We start from the raw sequence: 22,215 nt of genomic DNA, 5'->3' as shown, positions 1-22,215 counted from the left end.
GAACTACACTGAGCTGGTTCACTTTACACCTCTGTACAGTGAACTACACTGAGCTGGTTCACTTTACACCTCTGTGCAGTGAACTACACTGAGCTGGTTCACTTTGCACCTCTGTACAGTGAACTACACTGAGCTGGTTCACTTTACACCTCTGTACACTGAACTACACTGAGCTGGTTCACTTTACACCTCTGTACACTGAACTACACTGAGCTGGTTTACTTGACACCTCTGTACAGTGAACTACACTGAGCTGGTTTACTTGACACCTCTGTACAGTGAACTACACTGAGCTGGTTTACTTGACACCTCTGTACAGTGAACTACACTGAGCTGGTTTACTTGACACCTCTGTACAGTGAACTACACTGAGCTGGTTTACTTGACACCTCTGTACAGTGAACTACACTGAGCTGGTTCACTTTACACCTCTGTGCAGTGAACTACACTGAGCTGGTTCACTTTGCACCTCTGTACAGTGAACTACACTGAGCTGGTTCACTTTACACCTCTGTGCAGTGAACTACACTGAGCTGGTTCACTTTGCACCTCTGTACAGTGAACTACACTGAGCTGGTTCACTTTACACCTCTGTACAGTGAACTACACTGAGCTGGTTCACTTTACACCTCTGTACAGTGAACTACACTGAGCTGGTTCACTTTACACCCCTGTACAGTGAACTACACTGAGCTGGTTCACTTTACACCTCTGTACAGTGAACTACACTGAGCTGGTTCACTTTGCACCTCTGTACAGTGAACTACACTGAGCTGGTTCACTTTACACCTCTGTACAGTGAACTACACTGAGCTGGTTCACTTTACACCTCTGTACAGTGAACTACACTGAGCTGGTTCACTTTACACCTCTGTACAGTGAACTGCACTGAGCTGGTTTACTTGACACCTCTGTACAGTGAACTACACTGAGCTGGTTCACTTGACACCTCTGTACAGTGAACTACACTGCTGATTTAGCTGTCGTGGTCTGTCATGTGCACTACACTGTGTTGATTTAGTTGACATGGTCTGTCCAGTGCACTACACTGTGTTGATTTAGCTGTCATGGTCTGTCCTGTGCACTACACTGTGTTGATTTAGCTGTCATGGTCTGTCCTGTGCACTACACTGGGCTGATTAAGTTGACATGGTCTGTCCAGTGCACTACACTGGGCTGATTAAGTTGACATGGTTTGTCGTGTGCACTACACTGTGTTGATTTAGTTGACATGGTCTGTCCAGTGCACTACACTGTGTTGATTTAGTTGACATGGTCTGTCCAGTGCACTACACTGTGTTGATTTAGTTGACATGGTCTGTCCAGTGCACTACACTGTGTTGATTTAGCTGTCATGGTCTGTCCAGTGCACTACACTGTGCTGATTTAGTCTGAATGCTCTATGCAGCGGTGGGTGTAACCGGTCATTGGTGAGTTTCGGTGCGGGGTTTCCCTGTCAGCGCTTTGGTTGCAGTTCCACCGGCGTCCACACGGCGGCGGTGCAGGAGCGGTTTTGCCACACGCACATGACGGTGTTGGGCAGCGCTGGCTGGACAGCTTGGCACCTAACCAGTGACCAGCTGAGGTGCCCCTGTAATGCGCGTCTAACAATAACACGCCGGGCCCGGCTACAGTTCTGGGTAGAAAGGCTTTTTCTGGGAAGTTTTTTTTCTGTACGAAACAGACCGCACTTAATCACCAACGCGCGCCTTCTAATGTCTTCTTCTGTTTTTGTCTTTGTATCCTATATTTCACAGTGTAACTTCTAACAGACACGGTCGGAAACCACTCACATGCGAATGCGTCAAGTGGTCGTCTAATCTGGGACAGAAAATCAACAGATGTCCCCCCCACCACGCGCACACATACAGACGATTTGAAAATATTCGGACGCGCGGAGACCCGGGGGTTAAGCTCGGGATAAAGGGGGTTAAATCTGATCTCAAGCCGGGATCACAACTGAGTTCCTGTGTCGGCGAGACAATCTAAGAAGAAAAGGGACACGTCACACCTGAAGGAAGCTCCACAGCCGAAACGTTGTGTCTTTTCCCTTCTCTTTCCAGCCGGGAATAAACCTTTACCTGTCCCCTTGCAGCCTGCGCACGGTGACGCAGGCCCCCACTCGAACCCCTGGCGCGAGTGACACGTGTCTCGAGCGGATCTGTGACGCGTCCGCAGCAACCGCTCGTTTTTCCGACGCAGCTGTGACTGTGAAGAGGCCGCCGGGGGCATCGCGCGTGCTGGCGGCCGTCGCGGGGCTCCCGCAGTGCGCGCGGCCGCCGCTGGGGGGCGCCGCCCGCCTTCGGAATCCCGGCCGCCGGCGCGAAGCCGGATTCCTGGGCTTGGTGGCGGCGTGCGTGACGGTGTCTGCGCGTGTTCGAGACGGAGGAGGGGGGGGGAGAGGGACGAATCCACTCCGGGCTTTCGGGCCGGCCGGGCCGTCAGGAGTCCCGAAGCCACCGCTGGCGAGCGCGCACACTGCTCTCTCTCTCGGTGTGGCTGGAATGTGTTGGATAAGCCCGAGGTTGGGAGGAGGGAGAGAGAGAGAACATTTCAGTCCGGGATCCTTCTTTCAAAGAAGCACACACACACACACCGACAACACAATCGAACACGCAACACACACAAAAAAAAATCCCTGGTCCGTGTTCGCTCAGTGAAACGGAACAGCGAATTCGTGTTTTCTCTCTCTCTCTCGGTCTCTACCTACCTCTCACCCTCTCTCCTCTCCAAACACTCGCAGCCCGGCCCCCCTCCCCTCCTCGCCATCAAAACAGAGTGGATGTGTTCAGCGCCACAGACCGCGCCGGGCCGGCACACAGCAGCGCAGGCAGGCACAGGGTTCGGGCTCGGGTCGGGTCCAGTCCTCCGCCGCTCTTTATCCACCGTCTCTCCCCGAACGCGCGGGGCAGGCTGCGGTTTTCAATATTTTGGAGGCTTTTCAGGAGTTTGCGGTGGGGGGATTTTGTTTTTCCCCTAAAACACACAAAAAAAAACAACAACCCGGGATCTGCTACAGTTGCTTCATTATTTTTTTTTCCAAACACCCCGAAAAACCCGTCGCCGGTGGAGGGGACTCCGACGCGGGGACCTGTGCGATTGGAGAATCGTCGTTAAGAGCAAAGGAAATACAAACTGCAGCTCCTAGGCTGGGAGCGGAGATGCCACCAGAAAGCAAAACTCCATTTCTACTCGCGTGAGAATGGACGGGCTCGGCAGACCCTCCACTTAGACGCCAGGTCCCGTCGTAGAAACTTTTATTTGTTTCACGCTCTCTTTCTCTGAGAGGAGGAGGAGGAGGAGGAGGAGAGGGGGGAGTCTGGAGTCTGGAGTCATCGGGACACGGCGAGCAGAATTTTTCCCGTGCGCGAGCGAGCGGGGATGAGCGAGAGCTCCGGCACGCCACGCGCCGAGCCCAGACGAGGGAGCGCGGCTTGAAACCGGGACCCCCGCCCCCCGCGCGCCCGAGTCCGGTTGGCTGGCCGGCCGGCCGCCGCCGCCGCACGAGGGATCCACGACGCGAGGAAAAAAACCCAACAGCCGCCCCCAAAACCCTGCTGTGGAACTACAGCAGCCCGAAGACACTTTCCGCCCCAGTTTGAGAGTGTGTGCGTGCGGGTTCTGGGTCGAGAAAGAAAATAAACAAGCACCCGGACGACATGGGATTGTTTTAGCAGCTCCGGGAGGCAGAATCTCAACTCTCTCGGCTCGAAACCCCCGAGAGTTCCCCGGCAGCCGGGAGAGGGGGGCACGGCGGACGAAGTTGGCCCCCTGACTTTCTCCGGAAGAGTTTTCCGCTCCCTCGCCCCCCCTCTGGCTGCTCTCCGTGCCCCCTATGCGGCCGCGAGGGACGGGACGGAGCGGCGCCCACTGACTGCGCGAGGGACGGTCTCTGTCAGCCCGGGTCCGGCCGGGCGCGCGATGGCGTTCGGCCGCGGTGTGCGCGCGCTGGCAGTGCTGCTCGTGCTGGCTGTGGAGATTCCGGGGAGCTGCGCCACCAACCTGGAGCCCATCTACTGGAACTCGCTCAACAGGAGGTAGGTGGTCTGCTGGTCTGGGTGGATCTCCGGGGGGGCGAGGGGAGTCCGGTCGGACCGGTTCGGCGGGGGAGTGGGTCTGCGGGGTGGTTGTGCCCCTGGCCGGGCGCTGTGGACTCCGGGGAGGGGGGGAGGCTCGGTTCTGGGGTCCGGGTGTTGTGGCTCGACCTGTTGCGCGGTGTATTTGTGTGCGACTGGGCGCGTCAGCAGCGTGAGCGGCCGCTGGTCCCACACCCCCGGACACGAACTCTTACCCTGCTGGACAGCGATTAGAGACCAACCCCTCTAATCGCCCGGCTGGAAGGAACTCGCTACCCGGGCTGTGATCTCGCCGCTGACACGCGTGGGAATCCACAGTTACTCAGTGACCTTTCTCCAGTCGCTCTGGAAGTGAAGTGCGTGTCCGTGATTAGAGAGGCAGGACACGGTCTCCGGGTACTGGCGGCGCCGTGTCGAGCCCACTCGGGACTCCCCCCCACGAGCGGGCTCAGCGGGGTGAACCCGATCGCTCTGAGGAAGCCCGGTCCGGTCCGGTCCAGCGGCCAGCCCTCAGCCCTCAGTCTGGAGAGGCTGCTTCTCCTTTCAACGGGAGCGCTAGTGAGAGGGCCCCCCAGAGTAGGAAGGCGGTGTGCGCCAATGCAGGCGGGGACTTGCCTGTCTCCCCCAGGCCCTGTTTTTATCTGGGGTGCTCAGCTGTGGCCGGGCGGTTATGGGGGACCCCGCTATGATGGGTGAGCTGAAGCTGTGTCCGGCTGGGACAGACTGGACACTCTGGGCTCGCCCTGCCTCTGGACAGGCCCCACCCTGTGAAGTGGCTTTAAATCCCCCCCCCAGACTGACTCGGTTTCATCCAGGTGTCCAGCGTCTGTCCACTGTGTCCAGGGCAGGGCGCTATCCCAGCAAGCAGCGGGCACGTGGCGGGGTACAGGGTACACCCTGGATGGGACGCCAGTCTCCCACAGGGCAGACACACACACAGACACACACACTCTCCCCCCACGGCCAGTTTTCCCAGAAGCAAGTTAACCCACCAGCTTGTCATTGGACTGTGCAAGGAAACTAGGGCAACAGGAGGAAACTCAGGGAGAACATGCAGACTCCACACAGACAGCACGCCAGGAGCTGGACCCAGGGCCCCCTGCGCCTCTGTGTCGCTTGATGTCTTCGGTGGCTGTGAGTTCCCCATCTTTTCACAGCACATCTCTGTGGGATCAATGTCTGTCTGGGGCTCGACAAGCCTCTGGACTGGTCCTGTTTCTGGAACTGTGACCCTGCTGTGTGGCAGGAACACTGCTCTGTCCTGGCCTGGGGGTCAGTGTGTCTGCAGGGTGTCCAGTCCTGGTCCTGGGGGGTCAGTGTGTCTGCAGGGTGTCCAGTCCTGGTCCTGGGGGGTCAGTGTGTCTGCAGGGTGTCCAGTCCTGGTCCTGGGGGGTCAGTGTGTCTGCGGGGTGTCCAGTCCTGGTCCTGGGGGGTCAGTGTGTCTGCGGGGTGTCCAGTCCTGGTCCTGTAGGGTCAGTGTGTCTGCAGGGTGTCCAGTCCTGGTCCTGGGGGGTCAGTGTGTCTGCAGGGTGTCCAGTCCTGGTCCTGGGGGGTCAGGTGTCCAGTGACCGCGGAGTGGTCCTCTAGACGCCTGTGTGGAAGGTTGAATTGACTAAAGCAGCTCTGTGTCCACACGGCGGCGAAGAGAGGCTCCTGCGCGGCGAACGGAACCGCGCACGTGCACGGGTTCGCTTTCCTCGCGGTCAGGCACGCGGGGCGCGGGGGGGTCGCGTGCGACCGACTTCAGGTGGGGAGGAGTGCACGCGGCCGCTGCAGGTGGAAAGCGGGCTGGAATGCCACGCGCCGCGGAGAATCTCAGTGCGCGAGAACTTCCACGGGATCGGGCGTGAACGGGTTTTGGAAAAAAAAATCTTCACGCGTGGGCACGAGTTGGGCGATGGACAGTGTGTCCACGTTGTCTGTCAGCTGAGCGAGTGGACTGTGGGTCCATCCCTTACCGCCCAGATAAACCCTTACTGGTGTGACTCGCCGAAGTGCGGAGAAGCCGTGTGAAATCAGACTAGAGAGGTGCTGTTTTACAGCGCTAATTAACATTCTCTGTCGTATTGCATAGTGACTCCTGGCTCTTAAAGACGCCCCGTCACCTGATGGAAACGACACGCTCAGGTTTGCGCTAATTCTGACACGCGCCCCCGTCGCGCGGCGCTGGAGCGATTATTCGATTCTCAGCAGATTGATGTTTTCCGCGAGGCTGCAGAGTGACAGACCGAGCCTACTGTCTCCTCATCAGTCAGAGCTCTCTCTGTAGGGAGATACAGGGGGAAAGAACTGTTGACTTCTCCTGTCCTGTACTGGGACTGTAGCCCCTATTGGAACAGGACTGTCCTCCTGTACTGGGACTGTAGCCCCTATTGGAACATGACTGTTCACCTGTACTGGGACTGTAGCTCCTATTGTGACAAGACTGTTCTCCTGTACTGGGACTGTAGCCCCTATTGTAACAGGACTGTTCTCCTGTACTGGGACTGTAGCTCCTATTCTGACAAGACTGTTCTCCTGTACTGGGACTGTAGCCCCTATTGTAACAGGACTGTTCTCCTGTACTGGGACTGTAGCTCCAATTATAACATGACTGTTCTCCTGTAGTGGGACTGTAGCCCCTATTGTAACAGGACTGTTCTCCTGTACTGGGACTGTAGCTCCTATTCTGACAAGACTGTTCTCCTGTACTGGGACTGTAGCCCCTATTGTAACAGGACTGTTCTCCTGTACTGGGACTGTAGCTCCTATTGTAACATGACTGTTCTCCTGTACTGGGACTGTAGCCCCTATTGTAACAGGACTGTTCTCCTGTACTGGGACTGTAGCCCCTATTGTAACAGGACTGTTCTCCTGTACTGGGACTGTAGCTCCTATTCTGACAAGACTGTTCTCCTGTACTGGGACTGTAGTCCCTATTGGAACAGGACTGTCCTCCTGTACTGGGACTGTAGCTCCTATTGTAACAGGACTGTTCTCCTGTACTGGGACTGTAGCCCCTATTGGAACATGACTGTTCACCTGTACTGGGACTGTAGGTCCTTTTGTAACAAGACTGTTCTCCTGTACTGGGACTGTAGCTCCTATTGTAACATGACTGTTCTCCTGTACTGGGACTGTAGCCCCTATTGTAACAGGACTGTTCTCCTGTACTGGGACTGTAGCTCCTATTGTAACATGACTGTTCTCCTGTACTGGGACTGTAGCCCCTATTGTAACAGGACTGTTCTCCTGTACTGGGACTGTAGTCCCTATTGTGACAAGACTGTTCTCCTGCAATGGGACTGTAGCTCCTATTGTAACAGGACTGTTCTCCTGTACTGGGACTGTAGCCCCTATTGTAACAGGACTGTTCTCCTGTACTGGGACTGTAGCCCCTATTGTAACAGGACTGTCCTCCTGTACTGGGACTGTAGCCCCTATTGTAACAGGACTGTTCTCCTGTACTGGGACTGTAGCTCCTATTGTAACATGACTGTTCTCCTGTACTGGGACTGTAGCCCCTATTGAAACAGGACTGTTCTCCTGCAATGGGACTGTAGTCCCTATTGTGACAAGACTGTTCTCCTGCAATGGGACTGTAGCTCCTATTGTAACAGGACTGTTCTCCTGTACTGGGACTGTAGCCCCTATTGTAACAGGACTGTTCTCCTGTACTGGGACTGTAGCCCCTATTGTAACAGGACTGTCCTCCTGTACTGGGACTGTAGCCCCTATTGTAACAGGACTGTCCTCCTGTACTGGGACTGTAGCCCCTATTGTAACGGGACTGTTCTCCTGTACTGGGACTGTAGCCCCTGTTGTAACGGGACTGTTCTCCTGTACTGGGACTGTAGCCCCTGTTGTAACGGGACTGTTCTCCTGTACTGGGACTGTAGCCCCTATTGTAACGGGACTGTTCTCCTGTACTGGGACTGTAGCCCCCTGCTGTAAGATGAGTGTCTACCCTGCCCCATGTACAGCAGGGCTCCTATCCAGTTGTCTATCTTGCCAGCCTCACACACCCTGTCTGAAGGCAGAGCCCTGCACCCCTAGTTCAAACAGAAGGGTGTTTGCACAACCTGGCTGCCTAAGCTCTTGCACAGCGGCTGTTGCAACAGGTAGCGCATTAGCGGTAAGAGCTCTGTGGCGGCCCAGCTGTAAAAGGAGTAAAGCCGACTGATCCGTCCAAATCATCCTCGTTTTCCTGGCTTTGTTCCGTCTTTGTTTGTCTTCTGCAAGTCTGCTTGTGATCATGAGGAACAGGCCAGTGATCGCTGGGAGCTGATGTACTGGCAGCGGGTTACAGGGCTCAGGGGGGAAAGGGGCAGTGGCCTGCGGGTCTCTAAACGCCTCTCCCCCCCCGGGCTGGGGTACGAGGGCGGGGGGAGGGAGGTCAGCTCTGTGGTCTGCTTCCCCTTTGGTCTTGCGAAGGTTGGAAAAAGCCGTCTTCAGTAAGGCTGGACACTTGACGGTTTTAGCTCATAGGCTCATGAGGTCTGGTGGGGGATCCAAGCTCTATCTCTGTCCTTTGCCTCCCCCCCCCTCACTCCAGCTTTGGAATACAGGGTGTCAAGTATACAGGAATACAAGTCCCAGTGGGGGCACAGCTCTTGTACCTTTGAGCGGAGAGCTTGACATTCGCAGTGGTGCAGTGAAGGTTGTGTGAATTGTGTAAGTGGGGCTCGGGGCTCATGGGGGTAAATGAGCGCTTGTGTTCCGCTGGCTACCCTGGTGAGCTCGTGGCTCAGAGATGCGCTGCGCCCAGTGGCGACCTGTCACCCCTGGGTGGTCGCTGCGCCGTTCCGGCCCGGGGGACACTTCCTGTCCTGCTCAGCCTCCGCCCTGTGCCTTCCGCTGCTCTGGTGTCGAATGTTCCTTCGGAAGCCTAATGAGTCGGTTTCTGGCAACCGGAGCTGAGCTCAAACGCTCAGGCGCCGAGCACCTGGTGTGTTTTTTTTTCCTCAGCGCGGGATTTTTGTTATCCCAAGGAGCAAAGCCACTCAAACGGTCAACAAGCCCGTGTCGGGCAGCTCTTCAGAATGTAAACAGCGTTGTTTGTTCCGGGCGTGTTCCGAGCCGTCCCAGCGGGAGGCTTCTGTTCCGACGTCTCGGGCTCATTGGGAGCGCTGGGAGCTGTTGGAATCTCCACAGCGATCCGGGATGTGAGCTGGAGAGGGAGGGAGGGAGGGAGGGCTGGTGTTTTGACAGCCGTGGATCTGGCATTAGCTAAACATTTCTCTTGTTAAGCGTTTCTAATTGATTTCAACCCGCCGAACGCAGCACATCCCACCCCCAGCACAGCTCCAGGAAACTTGCTCGACAACTTCTCCTTTTAAACACTTATTAAATATGAATTGCCGTGCATTAATAATGCATCGCCCTGCTAATCTCTCTGACAATTAGCCTTGTTAATTACGCACTCATTAAGGGCTGCTAGACGGAGGCGCAGAGCTGGTTTCTGAGTGAAACAAAGACACCCACAGCTCTGAGACTGGGGAGCCTCCCTGAAGCTCAGACTTGTCAAAGAGTTTGAACTCTCCGTGGGTCCAGTCTTCTGTTCTGGCACCCTGGCCTATGCCTCCCTCTTTGTATCTCGCCCTGCCTCTCGTCCTCTGCCTCTCTCTGTGTGCCCCAACCTGCCTCTCTTCCTCTCTCTCTGTGTCCCCAACCTGCCTCTCTTCCTCTCTCTGTGTGCCCCAACCTGCCTCTCGTCCTCTGCCTCTCTCTGTGTGCCCCAACCTGCCTCTCGTCCTCTGCCTCTCTCTGTGTGCCCCAACCTGCCTCCCTTCCTCTCTATCTGTGTCCCCAACCTGCCTCTCTTCCTCTCTCTGTGTGCCCCAACCTGCCTCTCGTTCTCTGCCTCTCTCTGTGTGCCCCAACCTGCCTCTCTTCCTCTCTCTGTGTGCCCCAACCTGCCTCTCGTCCTCTGCCTCTCTCTGTGTCCCCAACCTGCCTCTCTTCCTCTCTCTGTGTGCCCCAACCTGCCTCTCGTCCTCTGCCTCTCTCTGTGTCCCCAACCTGCCTCTCTTCCTCTCTCTGTGTGCCCCAACCTGCCTCTCGTCCTCTGCCTCTCTCTGTGTCCCCAACCTGCCTCTCTTCCAATTCAATTCAATTCAATTCAAGGTGCTTTATTAGCATGACCGATGGGTACAATCAGTGTTGCCAAAGCAAATAAAAATAATAAAATTAACATAGAACAAAACAAAAAATAGAAGTAAAATAAAATCTACAGACATGTTACAGACATTTACAACAAAGACATATTATATAATATTGACATACTGTAGGCAGCTGGAGCATTATTGGGAGACGGACTCACTGTTCCTCAGGCTGTGACAGGAGATCACATACTGGGACACACATCCTCTCTCTCTCTCTCTCCCCAGAGCCCTGCCCACACTACCTGAGCTCCTCTCTCTCTCTCTCCCCAGAGCCCTGCCCACACTACCTGAGCTCCTCTCTCTCTCCCCAGAGCCCTGCCCACACTACCTGAGCTCCTCTCTCTCTCTCTCCCCAGAGCCCTGCCCACACTACCTGAGCTCCTCTCTCTCTCTCTCTCCCCAGAGCCCTGCCCACACTACCTGAGCTCCTCTCTCTCTCTCTCCTCAGAGCCCTGCCCACACTACCTGAGCTCCTCTCTCTCTCTCTCCCCAGAGCCCTGCCCACACTACCTGAGCTCCTCTCTCTCTCCCCAGAGCCCTGCCCACACTACCTGAGCTCCTCTCTCTCTCTCTCCCCAGAGCCCTGCCCACACTACCTGAGCTCCTCTCTCAATTCAATTCAATTCAAGGTGCTTTATTAGCATGACCGATGGGTACAATCAGTGTTGCCAAAGCAAATAAAAATAATAAAATTAACATAGAACAAAACAAAAAATAGAAGTAAAATAAAATCTACAGACATGTTACAGACATTTACAACAAAGACATATTATATAATATTGACATACTGTAGGCAGCTGGAGCATTATTGGGAGACGGACTCACTGTTCCTCAGGCTGTGACAGGAGATCACATACTGGGCTGCCAGATCAACTGAGTTCCCTCCTCCCTCTCCCAGTAGGATTGGGACCTGTTGTGGTTTTGGCAGGTGTGGGAACTCTGGGATTAGATTTCTGAATTTCGGGAAGAATGTTTCTCTAATCCCAGAGTATCTGTCACAGTGCAGTAGGAAGTGCACCTCTGTCTCTATTTCTCCCTGCTGGCAGTGGGAGCACAGCCTGTCCTCTCTGGGCAGCCAGGTCTGCCTGTGTCGCCCAGTTTCTATGGCCAGGTTGTGGTCACTGAGCCTGTACTTCGTCAGGGTCTGTTTCTGTTTGTTATTTTTTATTTTGGTCAAATATTCAGCTAGTGTGTATTGTCTGTTTAAGGTTCTGTAGCATTCCAGTTTATGTTGTGTTTGTGTGTGTATGTCCCAGTGTGTGAGATATTGCTGTTTGATCTGTGCTGTGATGTGGTTGAGTCTGGGTTGTGGTGCTCTAGCAGTGCTGTCCTGAGGCTGGTTAGTGTTGGTGTGGCTCAGGTCGGTGAGCCTCAGGACCAGCTGGCTCAGGGGGCTCTGTTTTGGGCTCAGCTCTTGGCTCAGCAGGGCTTTGTGGTGGTAGGAATTTTGGTCGCTGTTTTTTAGGTGTAGCCAATACTTTAATATTCTTTTCTGTATGTTTATCAATAGTGGGTACTGGCCTAATTCGGCCCTGCACCCGTTGTTAGGAGTTTTTCTCTGCACACGGAGGATGATTCTACAGATCTCCATGTGCAGAGTTTCTGTGGGGTGTTTGTCCCATTGGGTGTAATCCTGGTCTGTGAGGGGACCCCAAACTTCACTGCCGTATAGGGCAATGGGTTGGATTACACTTTCAAATATTTGGAGCCAGATTCTTGTTGGTGGGTTGATGTTGAAGAGCCTCCTTCTTATTGCGTAGAAAGCCCTGAGTGCCTTCTCCCTCAGTGCCTTCACTGCCAGGTCAAAACTCCCGGAAGAGCTGATGGTGAGACCGAGATATGTGTAGCTGGATGTGTGCTCCAATGTGTTCTTGTTCAGTGTGAATTTGTACCTGTTTCCCTGAGGTCTGGCTTTCTTCTGGAAAACCATAACTCTGGTCTTGTCCAGATTGACTGTCAGTGCCCAGGTCTGACAGTACTGCTCCAGCAGTGTCAGGTTCTGCTGCAGCCCCTGTTCTGTGGGCGACAGCAGGACCAGGTCATCTGCGTAGAGCAGGAACTTGATTTCTGTGTCGTGTAGTGTAAGACCAGGAGCTGCAGACTGCTCCAACATTCCTGCTAATTCATTGATATAGATATTGAACAGTGTTGGGCTCAGGCTGCAGCCCTGTCTCACCCCGCGGCCTTGGGTGAAGAATTTAGTCCTTTTGTTTCCAATTTTCACTGCACATTTGCTCTCTGAATACATTGATTTAATGATGTCGTACACTTTGCCCCCTATGCCACTTTGGAGTAGTTTATAAAACAATCTCTCATGCCAAATCGAGTCAAATGCTTTTTTGAAATCGACAAAGCAGGCAAAAATTTTTCCTTTGTGTTTTTGGTGGACGTGTTTGTCTATCAGTGTGTGTAGGGTGTAAATGTGATCAGATGTGCGGTGATCTGGCAAGAAGCCAATCTGACTTTTACTCAGGACATTGTGTTCGGTAAGGAAGGCCAGTATTCGTGTATTTAGGATACTGCAGAATACCTTCCCCAGGTTACTGTTCACACAGATGCCCCGGTAGTTGTTGGGATCGAGTTTATCTCCACTCTTATAGATGGGCGTGATCAGTCCTTGGTTCCAGGCCTCGGGGAAACATCCGGCTGTCATGATGAGATTGAGGAGTTTGAGCAGGGCTTGTTGCAACTTTGGGCTGCTGTGTCTCAGCATCTCATTTATGACTCCATCATGGCCACAGGCTTTGCGTGGTCTGAGGGCCTGGAGTTTGTCCAGTAGCTCCTGCTCAGTGATTGGGGAGTCTAAGGGGTTTTGGTTGTCTTTGATAGCCAATTCCAAAATTTTGAGTTTTTCATAAATGGTGTTTTGGTCTGATTGATTTGTATTTGGGAGCTTTTCATAGAGATTTTCAAAGTATGTTTGCCAGATTGTTCCATTTTGGATGGCCAATTCTTCTGGTTTTGATTTGTTTAAGTTGTTCCACTTCTCCCAGAAACAATTCTGATTTAGTGACTCCTCAATTTCTGCAAGTTGTTTGTCTATGTATGTGTTTCTTTTCTTTTTCAGCGTGTGTTTGTAAAGTTTTACCATGTCACAGTACCTGAGTCGCAGATCTGTGTTGTGTGGTTGTCTGTGTTTTTCATTTGAGACTTTTCGTAGTGCATTTCTGATGTTTTTGCACTCCGTATCAAACCACTTTTCTTTTGCTTTTGTTTTTTGGTAGTTTTTTGATGTAGTTGTTTTTAGCTTAGATTTTGATGCTAGTTTGTGGAATAGGTGATTTAGTTTTTGTGTGGCCAAGTTTATGCCTAATTTGTTGGTTTGATACGGAGTGTTTAGGAATGTGTCCATCAGTGTCTGAATTTCCTCATGGCCCAGTGCAGTTTGGTATCTGTCTAGGCTGTCTGTGTCCCATCTGTATGCCTGGTTGAGGTCATACAGCTGGCTGGGCTGTGTCAGTGTGTCTCTGTGCTGGTGTGTTCTCTTCATGTAGAGTGTGATCTGGCTGTGGTCGGAGAGGGGAGTTTGTGGCCTGACAGTGAAGGCACTGATACAGGAGGGGTCCAGGTCGGTGATGGCGTAGTCCACCACACTGCTGCCCAGAGCTGAGCTGTAGGTGAACCTGCCTAGAGAGTCCCCTCTAGTCCTGCCGTTGACGATGTACAGGCCCAGCCCTTGACAGAGCTGCAGCAGCTCGCGCCCGGTGCTGTTGACCGTGGTGTCATGGCTGCACCTGTGTGAGGTGACCGGTGTGTGGTACAGAGGGGATTGTCCGAATATGTGAGTATTTCCCTGTGTGCTGGTGAAGTCTGCCAGTGTGCCTGTTCGTGCGTTGAGGTCACCACAGAGCAGCACGTTTCCCTGGCCCTGGAAGTGACCGATCTCCGTGTGGAGACTGGGGAGAATTCCCTCACTGTAATAGGGGGATTCTGAGGGCGGGATGTAGACAGCACACAGGAAAACCTCGTTTTCTGTACAGATGGTATTTCTTTTGATTTTAAGCCAAACTCGTGACTCTTCTTTCTTTACTAATTGTATGGAGTGACTGAGCTCCGCTCTGTACCACACAATGATCCCTCCAGAGTCTCTGCCCCGGGTGATTTGGGGTTTTTTGACAGAGGGCACCATGATCTCCTTGTAGCCTGGGGGACAGTGGGTAGCCAAGTCTCCCCGACACCATGTCTCCTGTAGGATCATGATGTCTGTCTCCTTTACATCCTTGATAAATTCAGGATCAGTGCTCTTCAGCCCAAATGCTGACGAGCCCAGACCCTGAATGTTCCACATACTTATCTTTAGAGATCTCATTGTCATCGTTTGAATTATCTTTGCAATTTGTTATTGTTTTCTGGAACTGTATCAAATTTGTGTCGGACATTTGCATCATCAACAGAAACAAGTATTGTGCTGGGTTTTTGTCTGTCGCTGTGGGTGATGGAAGTTCAGCTCATAAGCCGGGTGCAGATGAGGTTCAGGAGCTGCCGGATTTCTCCCAGCTCCAAACCACTCGGGACTGCTGGTCTGGCCAGGGCTGCAGCGTAGCTGTGCAGGAGGGGCTCGGTCCGGCTCTGTTGTTGTGCTGGGTGGGGAGGGGTTGTGGTTCTGGTCCGGTTCAGCTGCTGGTCTGGGTGAGGGGCATGGGGTGGGGCGCTGGTTCTGGTCCTGTTCGGTCGTTGGTCTGGGTTGGAGGGCTGTAGGGTGGTGCTGGTTCTGTTCTTTGTGGGTTGAGTTGGTCTGGGTTGGGGGTGTGGGTGCTGGGGCGTTCCTCTGGTAGTCCTCCTGTTTCTCTCTGGGATGCTGTTTGGGTGTCTGCCCAGTGTGGTGTCTTTCAGAGTTTTTGTGAAGAGTCCAATGGTCTGTTTTTTGAGGTGTTTATGGTCGTGTAGATGCTGTGGTCCAAGGGTGGAGTGATGGGCCAGATAGACGTTTGGGAGCAGGGCGCAGCACCGTGAGATCTCGGCATTGATTCTCTGGATGGTGTGGTGCTGCTCGTCCTGTCTCGGCAGCAGGGTGGAGATGACAATTCGGGCGCGAGGGAACTCCTGTATGGCCCTCTCTGCCACTCTCCTGATGGACTGGGCCACCTGCTCCCTCTGGGTCCTCAAGTCGTTGGTGCCGGTGTGGATGATGATGTGCTGAGGGGCTCCCAGTACCGACCTGGACAGCAGCTGCAGGGCCTTCTCTGTCGTCGGACACCAGAGCTTTGCTGTTTGTAATCCCGGGAAGAGCCTGTGCTCATCGATGTACCTCCCGTTGGAGTCGATGAGAAGGGCTACTTCCATGCGTCTGCCTCTGGTGTCCAGTCTGCTGGAGGGGTGCTGTGCTGCCGGGCGGGGGGCTGCTTGGGGGGGTGCAGTGTGTGAGGTGGAGGAGTTGGGTGGGGCCGGGTGTGTGTGTGGGTCACCCTGAGTGTTCGGCAAGGTGGATGTGCTTTTGGGCAGTAGAGTTGTGAGGGGATTTGGGGTGCCGGGGGGTGCAGTGGGTGTGGTGTTTGCTACGGTGGGGGTACTGGGTAAGTGGGAGTTGGTGGTGGGGGTTGTAGGGGTGTCAGGTTGTGTGGAGGTGGGTGTGTCTTTGCGGGTTGGTGGTGGGTGTTGTGAGTTGTGTGTTCTGGGTCTCAGGGCTGTTCTGTTGCAGTCAGGGCTGCAGTGGGAAGTAGTGAGTTTCCTCAGCTGGTCTTTGAGAGTCTTGCTTGTCCTCTCCGCGAGCTGCAGCTCCTCTCTCAGCTCTGCTACTTCCGACTGCAGCTTACTGTTGTCCCGCAGCAGCTCCTCCATCTGTGCCCTGAGCTGTTTGTTGGAGGTTTTACATTCATTCCTGTGTTTGTTAACCTCGTCTCTTAGCTGTTGTGCTGTCTGCCCCTCTGTGAGTCTCCCCAGCATCAGCTCCTTGAACTCAGTGAAGTCCAGCTCCAGAGCAGAGAGTTTCTCTCTCAGGAGGCGCACTGTGCTGTGGTCACAGGGGGGTTGGTGTGGGCTGTGTGTGTCCGGGTGGTGTGTTTCCGTGTTGCCGAGGGCTACACTTTTGCTGGGCTGTTCTGTGGCTGAGGCTGTGTTTGTGGGCTCCGAGTCAGGTGGAGCTGAACTCTCCGGTGTGGCAGGCATCAGGCTGCTGGGTCTCTCTCCTGTTTCTGGGGGAGGTTTCTCCAGGTCGGCCTGTGTTTTAAGGTCTGTGAACTTTTCCTCGAAAAGCTCCAGAGCGGCCTCACTGCCCTGTATCATCACTGTACCATTGTGGTAGGTGTTGACAGTCAGGACAGTGTCTTCTACCTCGCTGTCGCCCCCTATGGAGATTTGCCTGCCTTTGCTGATGCCCCTTCTGGTGGTGTTTGTATAATTCTTACACACAGCTGTGTGCCAGGCATTCGGATGCTCAGTAAAAAAGAGCAGGTTGGTTTTTATGTGCTTTTCTCCTGCCTGGCAGTAGTCAGCAATGAGGGTCTCTGGGTTTTCTTTCATCCAGGAGTCTTTGTACTGTTTCCTGGTCTTAACGGTTTTCACGTCCTCAGGGTACTGGAGTACTGTGCTGAGGGGGCAGGGCTGGTCCAGTGGGGCTGTGTTCTGCTCTGTACTCATCTTGCTCTTTTAAATACAATGGGCCCAGGTGAGAAGAGCAAACAGACGGCCTGGCTCGGGCGTTTTGAATACAATCAGCCCCCTGTTGCTTGGGAACAGGTTCTTCAACTTTGGCCTTTTGAGTGTAGTGGGCCCAAGTGGTATTTTGTTTAATTTATACTTTAAGGTACCTTTTTCTAAAGACTTTTTAAACTTTTATCTAGCAAAGCAGTTCAATTTTTTAGAGGCTTCTTCAAGAAAGGAGAAGAAAGAACAGGGCTTACCAGGTGTTTTTCGTGTTGACGGCTGAGTTCTTGGCTTCTCTTGATGCTGCTTGTATTTTCCCTTTCCTTCTTGTTTCCTTTGGTGTACTTTTTTTTTCTTTCTTTCTTTCTTTCTTTCTTGTCTTCTTATTCTTATATCCTTGTTTTAATGATTCCTTTTCTGTTTGTTCCTCTTCATCTCTTGGGGATTTTTCTTTTTGGAGTTTTTCCTCAGGTCCTTTATCCTCAGGTGTAGCTGTGTCTTATAGTTGATCTTCAGTTTTTTTAGATGTTTGCTTTGTTGATTTTTTTTTTTTTTTTTTTTCCAATGGCAAATTTACTTTACTTCTGTAGTTTTCTTTAGTTTTGTTAGATGTTGCCTTATTCCTAGACTATTTGTTCAGTTCCAGAAAACAATAAAATCTCAAAGAAATTAGGAGCTCATCTTCTGTGCTGCCTCTCTCTCTCTCTCTCTCTCTCTCTTCCTCTCTCTGTGTGCCCCAACCTGCCTCTCGTCCTCTGCCTCTCTCTGTGTCCCCAACCTGCCTCTCTTCCTCTCTCTGTGTGCCCCAACCTGCCTCTCGTCCTCTGCCTCTCTCTGTGTCCCCAACCTGCCTCTCGTCCTCTCTCTGTGTGCCACCAACCTGCCTCTCGTCCTCTGCCTCTCTCTGTGTCCCCAACCTGCCTCTCTTCCTCTCTCTGTGTGCCCCAACCTGCCTCTCTTCCTCTCTCTGTGTGCCCCAACCTGCCTCTCATCCTCTGTCTTTGTGTGCCCCAACCTGCCTTTTGTGCTCTGCCTCTCTCTCCCCCAGCTCTGCCTCTCTCTCCCTCAGCTCTGTAATTGCTCCCTGGGTCTCTTCCTGAAAGAGCAGAGGATCGTATTGAAGAAGCAGCTGAGAGATTGTGGTAGAAACTTGACAGAGTCACGCCGGTCAACTGCCACTCCACTCTCTTCACTCATCTCCTGCCGGCGAGAGAGAGAGAGCGCAATCGCTTTGTGGAGAGATGCTGCTCACATATCAGTCAAGGGCTCTGATGTGTCCCCTGTTCTGCTGGCTGTGGGGTAGAATCCTGTGTGTGAGCTTGATTACCTGTGCGTGTGCGTGTGTGTGCGTGAGCTTGATTACCTGTGCGTGTGTGTGTGTGTGCGTGAGCTTGATTACCTGTGTGTGTGCGTGTGTGTGCGTGAGCTTGATTACCTGTGTGTGTACGTGAGCTTGATTACCTGTGTGCGTGCGATTGAGCTTGCTCACCTGTGTGCGTGCGATTGAGCTTGCTCACCTGTGTGTGAGTGAGTGAGCTTGATTACCTGTGTGTGAGTGAGTGAGCTTGATTACCTGTGTGTGTGCGTGTGTGTGCGTGAGCTTGATTACCCATGTGTGTGTGCGTGTGCGTGCGATTGAGCTTGCTCACCTGTGTGTGAGTGAGTGAGCTTGATTACCTGTGTGTGTGCAAGTGAGCTTGATTACCTGTGTGTGTGTGCGAGTGAGCTTGATTACCTGTGTGTGTGTGCGAGTGAGCTTGATTACCTGTGTGTGAGTGAGTGAGCTTGATTACCTGTGTGTGAGTGAGTGAGCTTGATTACCTGTGTGTATGCTAGTGAGCTTGATTACCTGTGTGTGTGCGAGTGAGCTTGATTACCTGTGTGTTTGCGAGTGAGCTTGATTACCTGTGTGTGTTTGCGAGTGAGCTTGATTACCTGTGTGTGTGTGTATGCGAGTGAGCTTGATTACCTGTGTGTGTGTGTATGCGAGTGAGCTTGATTACCTGTGTGTGTGTGTTTGCGAGTGAGCTTGATTACCTGTGTGTGAGTGAGTGAGCTTGATTACCTGTGTGTGTGTTTGCGAGTGAGCTTGATTACCTGTGTGAGTGCGAGTGAGCTTGATTACCTGTGTGTGTGTTTGCGAGTGAGCTTGATTACCTGTGTGTGTGTTTGCGAGTGAGCTTGATTACCTGTGTGTGTGTTTGCGAGTGAGCTTGATTACCTGTGTGTGTGTTTGCGAGTGAGCTTGATTACCTGTGTGTGTGTTTGCGAGTGAGCTTGATTACCTGTGTGTGTATGAGAGAGAGTGAGTTTGCTCACCTGTGTGTGTCCCATAAGAACCAACTTTCCGGGTGGCCATGTGAAACAGCACAAACACACAAGAGCTCTGAGGTGGCTGGGGAGCTGAGACACTGGGACACTTGTTCCCTTCACCTTCCTCTCCTTCTTTGTCTTCCTCCTGTCTGTCGTCTGGAGAGCGAGCGAGCTCAGGGCAGGCTCCCTCCTCTCCGCCAGCGAGCGAGAGAGAAGTTCCAGGCCTCTGAGTTTCGTCTTGGCCTCTCTCCAGAGCTGGGGAGGAGGGGGGTTAAATTTCGTTCCAGGCGGTTTTGTTTTTTTTCTTCCTCCCTCTTCTCCTCCTCCCTCCTCTCCTGCAGGAAAGAGAGAGCCGTCTCTCCCGTGAGCCCCCGCAGAGAGAAGCCTCCCTCTCCACCCTATCCGCTTTTCCGGCTAACCTTTCCTCAGCAGGGCACAATTATCCCTCCTCCGACCCCCCTTCCCCCTCTAACCCTTCCCAAACTTGTGGCTTCTCCGCACGCTCACACCTCCCCCCATGGCAGTCTGCAGCTGAAGCCCCTTTCACTCCTTCCTCCTGCGTCTCGGGCACTCCCTGCCTCTCCCTCTCCCCCTCCGTTCTCTCGTACTCCCCTCAGACTCGCTTTCACAAGGGCTGGATCGGCGGGGTTTGCGGTGCAGTGCAGTCCTGGCTGAGTGTTATCTGACCAGGGTGAGACAAAGCAAGGAGCCACAGACCTGAGGAACTCCTGGCTTAGTGACTACAGACTGGACACAGGCAGACCTGGCTGTCCAGAGAGGACAGGCTCAGTGACCACAGCCTGGATACAGGCAGACCTGGCTGTCCAGAGAGGACAGGCTCAGTGACCACAGCCTGGACACAGGCAGACCTGGCTGTCCAGAGAGGACAGGCTCAGTGACCACAGCCTGGACACAGGCAGACCTGGCTGTCCAGAGAGGACAGGCTCAGTGACCACAGACTGGACACAGGCAGACCTGGCTGTCCAGAGAGGACAGCCTCAGTGACCACAGCTTGGACACAGAAACTGGACACAGGCAGACCTGGCTGTCCAGAGAGGACAGGCTCGGTGACCACAGCCTGGACACAGGCAGACCTGGCTGTCCAGAGAGGACAGGCTGTGCTCTCACTGCAAGCAGGGAGAAACAGAGACAGATGCATTTTGTGTAAGAAATACTCTGGGATTAGACAAACATTTCCCCCCCCCCAAACTAAATTAAATCCCAGAATTCAGTGTGATTCCTGCCAGCATCACAAGAGCTTCCAACTCTATGGGGGAAGGAAACTCACCAGAGCTACAGCCCAGTGTGTGATCTCCTGTCCCGGCCCGCGGAACAGTCAGCCTCTCAAATAATATTGTAAAAGTTTCGCTAAGTGGCAACAGTGTAATCCATCAGTCACGCCAATAAAGCTCTTTGTGTTGGAGATTCCAGGTTACTGAGGCCTTGTTCTCCTTCGTCTTTGTCCCTCTCCTGTTCCATTCTCTCCTCTTCCCGACCCTCTCCCTCTCTCCTTCCTCTCTTCTTGATTACTCTCACTCTCACACACTCCCTGCAGGAGAGCAAGCGCAGATGGGCTGAGGGCACTTTCTTTAGAAAGAAAGGAGCAGTACGAATATAAAAGAGTTCCCCCCCCTGCAATGCACACACACACACACACACCACGGTCTTTGTGTCAGGCTTTCAAAACCTCTCCGGTCCGCGTCCTCTGTGACGGATGAGATCGGTCTGTCAGTGGTCTGCCTTTTCCAGCTGTGGAAATTTCCCTCGCCACTAGGACTGCCCCCATTTTGACTCCTGCTGGAGCCACACAGGGAGAAGCAGGGAGTGTGGAAGGATTCCTGATTCTGCAATCCTGGTCACAGTAAGATCCAGTCCAGGATTCACAGGGCTGTCAGTGAGACTCCCTCTGCCCAGCAGTCTGATCCAGTCCAGGGTTTACAAGGCTGTCAGTGAGACTCCCTCTGCCCAGCAGTCCGATCCAGTCCAGGGTTTACTGGGCTGTCAATGAGACTCCCTCTGCCCAGCAGTCTGATCCAGTCCAGGGTTTACTGCGCTGTCAGTGAGACTCCCTCTGCCCAGCAGTCTGATCCAGTCCAGGATTCACAGGGCTGTCGGTCAGACTCCCTCTGCCCAGCAGAACGGGAACGCCACTTGACCTTGCTTTTTGGGGTGCAGGCGAGGAGGAGGGGTAGCTGGATTAGCACGCACGCAGATCCCCCCCCCCCCCCCGCCACGCACGCACGCGCGCGCGTGACACCCGAGAGAAGGGGGCGAGCGCCCTGCTCTGGGGTCCGGCTGCCAGTCACGGCACAATAGGAGTCTGAGAGGGGATTAGCGCAGCCGCCGGCGTCTGCTCCGGCAACGGGAATGAGATAGAGGTCCTGAAGACCCCGCACGGCAGCGGTCCCTGATGCTGCTGCAAGAGGAGACACAGATCGGCACTCTGCTCTGTGCATCAGATTAGATGCTCCAGTGGGCTCGTGTGCAGCGTCGGTGTTCTCTGTAGGGCTCATGCGGAGCACAAGTGTCCCTACAAGGCATGTACAGAGTGCCAGTGTCTCTGAAGGGCCGGTGTACAGTGTCAGTGTCTCTGTAGGACTGGTGTACAGTGTCAGTGTCTCTATAGGGCTGGTGTACAGCGTCAGTGTCTCTGTAGGACTGGTGTACAGTGTCAGTGTCTGTAGGACTGGTGTACAGTGTCAGTGTCTCTGTAGGACTGGTGTACAGTGTCAGTGTCTGTAGGACTGGTGTACAGCATCAGTGTCTCTGTAGGGCCGGTGTACAGTGTCAGTGTCTCTATAGGGCCGGTGTACAGTGTCAGTGTCTCTGTAGGACTTGTGTACAGCGTCAGTGTCTCTATAGGGCCGGTGTACAGTGTCAGTGTCTGTAGGGCTGGTGTACAGTGTCAGTGTCTCTGTAGGACTGGTGTACAGTGTCAGTGTCTCTGTAGGACTGGTGTACAGTTTCAGTGTCTGTAGGACTGGTGTACAGTGTCAGTGTCTCTGTAGGGCCGGTGTACAGTGTCAGTGTCTCTGTAGGTCCGGTGTACAGTGTCAGTGTCTCTGTAGGTCCGGTGTACAGTGTCAGTGTCTCTGTAGGGC

At 53.5% G+C, this 22,215-nt stretch overlaps 1 protein-coding gene across 1 annotated transcript in view; it reads left to right on the top strand.

Moving 5' to 3' along the window:
* Window positions 1–2,734: 2,734 nt before the first annotated feature.
* The window catches only part of efnb3b (ephrin-B3b), a 69,536-nt gene continuing 50,055 nt past the window's right edge, over window positions 2,735–22,215 (top strand). Inside the window, exon 1 of the mRNA XM_006627386.3 lies at window positions 2,735–4,037. Coding sequence (XP_006627449.1) covers window positions 3,922–4,037 — 116 coding nt within the window. The 5' untranslated portion in view covers window positions 2,735–3,921. The remainder of the gene's footprint in view (window positions 4,038–22,215) is intronic.

This window comes from Lepisosteus oculatus, chromosome 3 (genome assembly GCF_040954835.1).
Source record: "Lepisosteus oculatus isolate fLepOcu1 chromosome 3, fLepOcu1.hap2, whole genome shotgun sequence".
Lineage (NCBI taxonomy): Eukaryota > Metazoa > Chordata > Actinopteri > Semionotiformes > Lepisosteidae > Lepisosteus > Lepisosteus oculatus.
This window is presented reverse-complemented; position numbering and strand designations above follow the sequence as displayed.